At 50.1% G+C, this 8516-nt stretch overlaps 1 protein-coding gene across 1 annotated transcript in view; it reads left to right on the plus strand.

The window, feature by feature from the left end:
• PPP6R2 (protein phosphatase 6 regulatory subunit 2) overlaps window positions 1-8516 on the plus strand; it is a 154817-nt gene that overhangs the window by 65132 nt on the left and 81169 nt on the right. Inside the window, 1 exon segment of the mRNA XM_025215448.1 lies at window positions 6930-7116. Coding sequence (XP_025071233.1) covers window positions 6930-7116 — 187 coding nt within the window.

An 8516-nucleotide genomic window follows, 5' to 3' on the forward strand; every position in this document is an offset into this window, starting at 1 on the left:
CCCCTCCAGGTCGAAAAGGCCCCATCCACCACCACTCTCTGGGTGCGGCCCTCCAGCCAATTAGTGACCCATCTAGCTGTGTAGGCATTGACACCACAGTCACCTAATTTCTTAATGTGGATGGGGTGAGAGACAGTGTCGAAGGCCTTCCTAAAGTCCAGAAAGACTATGTTCACCGCGACACCTGTGTCCAAGGATTTTGTGACCTGGTCGTAGAAGGCCACCAGGTTGGTCTGACAGGACCTGCCTTGAATGAACCCGTGTTGGCTGTCCCTGAGCATGATCTCCCCTGTTTGCCCCTCGCAGATGTGCTCCTGGATAATTTTCTCAAAGAGCTTCCCCAGGACCAAAGTAAGATTAATAAGCCTGTAGTTCCCTCATCCTCCTTCTTCCCTTTTTTGAAAATGGGGACCACGTTGGCCCTTTTCCAGTCCTCTTGCACCTTACCAGAGCACCATGAGTGCTCGTAAAGCCGTGCCAGGGGTCCTGCAGTGACCTCTGCTAATTCCCTCAGCACCCTGGGGTGGAGATCGTCAGGACCTGCTGATTTGAACACATCCAGTCGCTCCAGAAGTTCTCTGACTAGGTCCTCTCTGACCCTAGGCCTGGGTGCACCTCCCCTGGGACCATCGGGGAGCCCTGTCCCTGCTCAAAAAGATGGAGGCAAAGAAATTATTAAAGAGGCTGGCTGACTTTGTCATCTGGTGTGACCACTAGATTTTCTAGTGTATCCTGCAGAGGCCCTACGTTACCTGGTACCTTCTTTTTACCCCCTGTGTATTTAAGAAAGGACTTCTTGTTATTCTTGATCCTGGTGGCTAATCCCAGTCCCTTCTCCGCCTTGGCCTTGCTGACAGCCCCCCTACAGCCCCGAGCAATGGAGGTATAGTCCTCCCTGGTGATGGCCCCTCCCTTCCACTGGGTGTATGCCTTCTTTTTGGCTTTGAGACGTTCCTGGATGCTTTTGGTGAGCCATGGGGGCTTTTGAGCACTCCTGACCCCTTTGATCCATGTGGGGATTGTCACCCGTTGTGCTTGGAGGATCATCTCCTTAAGGAACGACCACTCTTCCTGGACTCTCAACTCCCCACCCCTCCGGGACTTCAGTGCCTCCCCAATAGGCAGTTGTTACCGCTGATTGTTTTTCTCCAAGATGTGTTGGTAGTCCCACATCTTGCGTGTGAAGAGAAATACAGTATCTGAAGGTTTTACTTACACTATGTTGCATCCTATGCAGTTCACAACCTATTTTAGATGTAACCGAGCCTTGGATGACCGAAATGAGAGCAGGGTGGATGCAGGTCACAACAAAATGAGATCACGAGATATGTGCACTCCCTGTTATGTACGTCGGTGGAGGTGTTCTCACGATATTTATGCATTGTGGTTTGCTTTCTGAATGCCAAAGCACATTTAACAACAGAGTAGCACAGATGATGAGTACTGCAAACTTTGTACTAAGGGGTTTTGCGTGTTGCTGTCAGCAAATCCTGGAGCTTGCTAGTAACTGTCTCATTTTTATGCTGTCTGATTTATTCCTGAGGCTAAATTTAGATGACATCACAAACAAAAAGAGAGAACCCTTTTCACTATACTAGTTTTCTGATGATGATGAGTCAGTCAGTCCTGTGTAGTTGAGGATGGTTGACTTCCATGATTGTCTTATCTGTGGGTCTGAATCATAGAATCAGAAAATTCGGGTGGGAAGGGAGCTCAGGAGATCACATCTAGTCCAACCCCTCTTCAAAGCAGGGCCAGCCCCAACTACATCATCCCAGCCAGGGCTTTGTCAACCCTAACCCTAAACCTCCATGGATGGAGACTCCACCACCTCCCTGGGGAGCCTGTTCCAGTGCTTCACCGCCCTCCTCCTGAGAAGGTTCTTCCTAATATCCAACCTCAACTTCCCTTGCTGCAGCTTGAGCCCATTGCTCCTTCTGTCACCTGCCCCCACTGAGAACAGTCCATCTCCATCCTCTTTGCAACTACCCTGCAGGAAGTTGAAGGCCGCTATTCAATCCCCCTCGGTCTTCACTTCTGCAGACTGAGTAGACCCATTTCCCTCAGCCTCTCTTTATCAGTCCTGTCCCCCAGCCCCTGAACCATTTTTGTTGCCTTCCACTGGACTCTCTCCAGTCTGCCTGCATCCTTTCTGCAGTGGGGGGCCACAGCTGGACACAGGACTCCAGATGTGGCCTCCCTAGTGCTGAATAGAGGGGAAGAATCACTGCCCTCGATCTGCTGGCAGCGCTTCTACCAGTGCAGCCCAGGATGCCAGTAGCCTTCTCTGCAACAAGGGCACACTGCTGGCTCCTGTTCAGCTTCTCGTCCACTGTCCCCCCCAGGTCCTTTTCTGCAGAGCTGCTGCCCAGCCAGTCACCCCCAGCCTGCACCGGTGCAGGGGATTGTTCTGTCCCAAGCACTTTGCAGTTGTCCTTGTTGAACCTCATGAGATTTCTTTTGGCCCAATCCTCCAATTTGTTGAGGTCACTCTGAATCTTAGCCCTACCCCGATGAGGCCAATCTGGGATCGACAGACTCTGCTGTAGCTCGGGCACGTGTTTCTGTGCGGGGTGGGTGGCTCTGGTTTCTCGGTTCAGTCCAAGATGCGCTGTTTCTGCCTCTCCCACTTTTCCATCTCATGTTGTCATAGTGAAGTTTCAGAGTCCTGAGATCCTTGCAGCAGACTCTTTCTCCATTTAGGGCGGTCCTGGGTGATAGTTTCCCATGTGTTGATGCTGATGTATTTCTTCAAATTCTCCTTGAGGATGTCCTTGTGCTTTCTTTGCCCTCCTCTTGAGCGGACACCTTGACTGAGATGGGAGTAAACGTGCTTTGGGAGTCTGCCTGCCTCTGCATGCTAGTACAGTATAACCACATCCTTCTTGTTGTGGAGGCAGGTACACCATGGGGAGCACATTACACCAGTCTAACTACCCCATGCAACTTTATGCACTAAGTGTTGATTTGATAAATTGTGGGTAAAATCAAAACACATGTCGCAAATCACAATAGTTTTCTTGCTGTAGTAATAGCATAAACCAGCATTTCTCAACCCACAGGTTGCAGCCCAAAAGTGGGTTGCAAGAATATTTGAAAGGGTTGCAAACAATGTTTAAAAATGGATCAACAAACTTTAAAAACAGATTCTCCTTAAAGGAGAAAAAAGTGGGAAACGGTGGCTTTTCCCTTGCAGGCTGGCAGAGTTCCAGCTTGCAAGGGGCTGCTTGGGGCCCCCCATGCCCTACATACCCACCCACTGCCCCACACCCTGGCATCTGGGGGTGTGGGGCAGCGGGTCGGGGGTGAGGGGCACTGGGTCGGGACTGGCCATCGATGTTTACAAATGGGCCCTGGTACACAAATGTTGAGAACCACTGGTCTAGACTGTGCCTAAAGAGAGCAGCTTAATCTAGCTAAAATTATCTGAGATATAAATGCTGGTGGTTGGAGTGTTTGGAAGGGGATGGTTTTCTATGCTGGAGTCATGCAGGAGCCTTTGATTTGGAAGGGCCGATGTTTTCCTTTTCCCTGTAGCATGAATGCTGATTCACTGGGCTCTGTTTTCCTGTGCGGAGAATCAATAGCCCGTAAGGGTATTTGTAGGTAGCAGCAGTCTTGACCTTTATCAGTTGTGTTGCTCTGGGCTGACATCCAACGATTTGCGCTTCCATGAAGCAGTTACCATTCCACCGGGGCCCCGTGCAATCCTTGCAAGACATTAAATCATAAGCGCAGGAACGGCCTTGGCATCCTCGTGCTGGCTTGCAGAGGATGTTGAGCTGCTTGTTTGGTTAAATGTTTTCCGTGGGAGGGAGAGCTTCAGGTTCATTTGTTAGTTGTTTTGGACTAGAAGCCTACATGGCAGTGGGGTGCACTTGGAGCTCCTGCATCTGCCAACCGAATGTCACATGCAAGCCGGCCCAATTCTTAGGAAACAAAACTTGTGAAATATAGTGAAAAGATCGTGGCCGGAAGGGATCTAGGAGGTCACATCTAGTCCAACCCCCTGCTCCAAGCAGGACCAGCCCCAACTACATCATCCCAGCCAAGGCTTTGTCTACTTGAGCCTTAACCTCCAAGGATGGAGATCCCACCACCTCTCTGGGGATCCTGTTCCAGTGCTTCACCACCCTTCTTATGAGAAAGTGTTTCCTAATATCCAACCTCAACTTCCCTTGCTGCAACTTGAGCCCATTGCTCCTTCTGCCATCTGCCCCCACTGAGACCAGCCCAGCTCCATCCTCTTTGTATCCCCCCTGCAGGGAGGTGAAGGCTGCTATTCAATCCCCCTTGGTCTTCTCTTCTCCAGATTAAATCAACCCAGTTCCCTCAACCTCTCCTCACCAGTCCTATCCCCCAGCCTCACAACCATTTTCAATGCCCTCCACTGGACTCTGTCCAATAAAATGGGCCCAGGTAAGTGTGGGTTTTTTTGCCCCCAAAAGTGTCACCTTTTTTTTAGTAGGGCTGGAGTGTTGTGGTAGCAATGGTCCAGGAAAGGTATGAGAGGTGAGGATCTCTTTTTGGGTTAACTATAGTCAGGAGAGCTTCTGGACAAGCTTTCGGACATCAAGTGCCCTGCCTTGGGTCCTGAAGATGCCTGAAAACTTGTTCAGCAGCTCTCCCAACTCTACAGTTCACCCAATAAAAGGTATCACAAAAACCCGTTGACACTTTTTTTTTCTACAGTTTGAGTAGAAATTGGATTGTCGTGCTGGAAAGGACCTCATGGGCCATCAGATCAGATCTCTGCTATTTCAGGCAGCACAGCCTATAGACCCCTCTGTAAGCTCACTGAGCTCCGTCTTAGACGTCATGGTTTTGTTGTCACTGGTCTGGTGGGGAGGCCTTTCCTGCTCCTCCCTGCTCTGGTGCTTGGGATCCTTTTGATTTCCAGTCTAAATGTAGTCATGACCTGTTTATCCCCAATTGTCCATGAGCTGGCATCATCCCGTAGCTGAAACAGCTCCTCTCGTTCCCTGGTGTTTGTCCTGCTCCCCTTGTATTTATAGCCAGCAGTTGGATACCTCTTGGCCTTCATTTTGCAAGGCTTCAGCAGCCAAGCACATGTGGTTTTCCTTTGCCGGATAGCCTCCATGCTTCCCTGGTCATCTTCGTAGCTCTTGTCTGCACATATTCTGGCTTGAATCCATCTTTTCTGAAACTGGTTTGGTTTGTCTAGGACACTTCCCCCCTGAAGTGATGGCAGAACAAGGAGCAATAGTCTCAAGTTGCAGCAGGGGAAGTTGAGGTTAGACATTAGGAAGAATTTTCTCGCTAGCAGAGTAGTAAAGCACTGGAACAGGCTCCCCAGAGAGGTGGTGCAATCTCCATCCATGAAGGTTTTGAAGACCTGAGTAGACAAAGCGTTGTCCGGGATGACGTAGTTGGGGCTGGTCCTGCTTGGAGCAGGGGGTTGGACGAGATGTGACCTCCAACCCTCACTATCTCTGATGCTATGACTTTTTTCAGGAGGACAGATTCATGTCAAGCTTGTTTAACATCAGTAGAAAGAAGGCCGGGGCACCTTACCGACTTTTCATGCCTCTCTGAATGCGTTGGTCTATAAGGTGCTACCTTGCCCTGCTTTCTACCTGACTTCCCACTAGCAGGGCTCTCATAGCAGCCACCGTGTCTTTGCTTTTGAGATTTCCGGTAAGATAATATATTCGGAATATGTTGGTGACAAAGTTGTAATGGGAGAAGAGCTGAGAAAGCGGGTTGGTAAACGTGGCCGTTGCTCGGAAGCCCGGACTGGTGCAAGAGGCCTGACATAGCTAACGAGAGTCATTTGGTTTACTTGCAGTTGCAAAGGTTTTTCTCCGGATGGTGTCTGTGCCATTTGATGTTTGAGGAAATGAACGTGCTTACAATGCAAGATTGTTTCATGCGTTTCCATTCCTAAAAGGTGTCGAGTTGTTTGGCTGTGGGTGTTTTTGTTTGCAAAGGGAAATTACACTCGCTCTGCCAGTAGAGGAAAGGCAGCTTGGGTTGAAAACAGGCTCTGGGCTTCTTTTTTTTCTTCCTTTCTTGATAGCAGCAGGTCATGGAGATGGGCTGATTGTCCAGCAGGAAGCTCAGTATTCATGGCTGTGGCCCCTATAAGTGGCTTGCTGAGCTGCTGAAGAGGAAACCCTCCCCTCTTCAGTGTCAGGCCATCTTGGGGCGTGGACAGAAGTATTTTAGGAAATGTGCTGGGAAATGTTTCAGCCAGTCCCTATGGCGCTCCCTGCTCGAATGTTACAAAACTGCTGCAGTCGAGAGGCACTAGAGGGTCTAGAAGATGTCTCTGGAGGGTGGAGGACAGTGGCCGGGAATTTCCAGCTCCCTGCTGCCGGGATTTTGACTCTCCAGCCCCAGTCTGCTCTCTCTCTCCCTTTTACGGGAGCAGATCCCATAGCTGTACAGTCTGCAGGCTGTCACTCGGCCTGAGCACTGCCCGCACTGCTTCTTCCTCTCACCCCCTTTATGGAGGGGGTAGAGAGGGAGCAGAGCACCGTGGGGTACTGCAGGACCTATGGGTCTCCTGTCTTTGTAAATACCTAACAAAAACTGAAATGCTTCAAAATATTCCTCATTTAAAGAGGTATTGTTTTGAAGTGCTTCATCTGCTTCTGGAGCATTTGAAAGGGCGCGTATGTTTGTACAGTTCTGTGTATTGGACCTGTGCTGTATGATGACAATAGCCTGCGTGTGTGGTGGTGAGCTCCTAATTAGACCTTTCCTAAATGACTTTCTGCGAGCAGACGGGCAAAGTGGATAGGAAGCCTCTGTACGATGCATGTTTGAAGTTGAAGTTCCAAAGCGAGGTTTCGGGATCAGAAACATGGATGGATTTCAGCGTTTACTTCCTAGAAACTGTTGCAAAGTGATATTTTTAATGAGGGCTCTAATCTCACCTTCGGCTGCTGTGGTTCTGTCTCCAGATACCCAAACACCGCCTGTGAACTGCTGACCTCTGATGTGCCGCAGATCAATGACAAGCTAGGAGGGGATGAAACCTTGTTGAATATCCTTTATGACTTCCTGGATCATGAGCCACCTTTGAACCCGTTGCTTGCCAGTTTCTTCAGCAAGACCATTGGGAATCTCATTGCGAGAAAAACTGAACAGGTAGCGATTACATCTGCTTTGCTGCAGGCAGCCAAATATTAACGGCATGTATGTTCTGTGTTGGTATTAACTCTGCACGGCAATTCTTGCCCTCCTCTGCAGATGGGAAAAATAAGGCTTGTTGCCAGCCTTCCCATTTTGATGTGAATTTCTTATGTGCCTAGAGACAATTATAAGTCTCTAGTCATGGTTGGCAGGGCTAACCGGACCTTGTCGTGCATCCACAGGTGCATCTCGAGTAGAGCCAGGGAGGTGATCCTCCCCCTCTATGCGACGCTGGTCAGGCCGCAGCTGGAGTATTGTGTCCAGTTCTGTGCGCCCCATTTCAGGAGGGATGTGGACAACATGGAGAGGGTCCAGAGGAGGGCCACCCGCATGATCCGGGGACAACAGGGCAGACCCTACAGTGAGAGACTGCGGGACTTGAACCTATTCAGCCTCCACAAGAGAAGGCTGAGGGGGGACCTGGTGACCGTCTATAAACTCACTAGGGGGAACCAGAAGGGTTTGGGGGAGACGCTGTTTCCCCTAGCCCCCGCTGGCATAACAAGGAGTAATGGGCACAAGTTGATGGAGAGGAGGTACAGATTGGACATCCGAAAAAACTACTTCACAGTTAGGGCGGCTAGGAGCTGGAACCAACTTCCAAGGGAGGTGGTGCTGGCCCCTACCCTGGGGATCTTTAAGAAGAGGCTGGATACCTACCTGGCTGGACTCATTTGAGTCCCGTTTTTTGTTTTTAGGGTTCTTTTGTTGTTCTCCCGCCCTGGCGGGGGGTCGGGCTAGAAGATCTATTAGGTCCCTTCCGACCCTGAAACTATGAAACTATAAACTTTTTCCTCTAGAGCTGCAGTTGTCTACAGTACTGTATGTTTATCTGTCCTCTGGACTTTACACTTACAGTTTGGTTGTGACCTCAGTCAGAGGCTGAGATGCTTGCCATAGAGTACTGGTTTTCATAGTTTCATAGTAGCTAGGGTCAGGAGGGACCTGAACAGATCATCTAGCCTGACCCTCTGCCACAGGCAGGAATGAATGCTGGGTTCACAAGACCCCAGACACGTGATCATCCAACCTCCTCTTGAATTTGCCCAAGGTAGGGGCGAGGACCACTTCCCTGGGAAGTTGATTCCAGATTTTGGCTACCCTAACTGTAAAATATCGCCTTCTGATCTCTCACCTAAACCTATTCTCCATCAGCTTATGACCATTGTTCCTCGTCACCCCAGGTGGTGCTGGGGAGAAAAGGGCTCTGCCTATTTGCTCTTGATCTCCTCTGATGAGTTTGTAGGCAGCCACCAGGTCCCCCCTCAGCCTCCTCTTGCAGAGGCTGAACAGGTTTGGGTCCCTCAGTCTCTCCGTAGGGCCTATCCTGCTGCCCTCTCACCAAGCGGGTGGCC

This window comes from Alligator sinensis, unplaced genomic scaffold (genome assembly GCF_000455745.1).
Source record: "Alligator sinensis unplaced genomic scaffold, ASM45574v1 scaffold1083_1, whole genome shotgun sequence".
Classification (NCBI taxonomy): domain Eukaryota; kingdom Metazoa; phylum Chordata; order Crocodylia; family Alligatoridae; genus Alligator; species Alligator sinensis.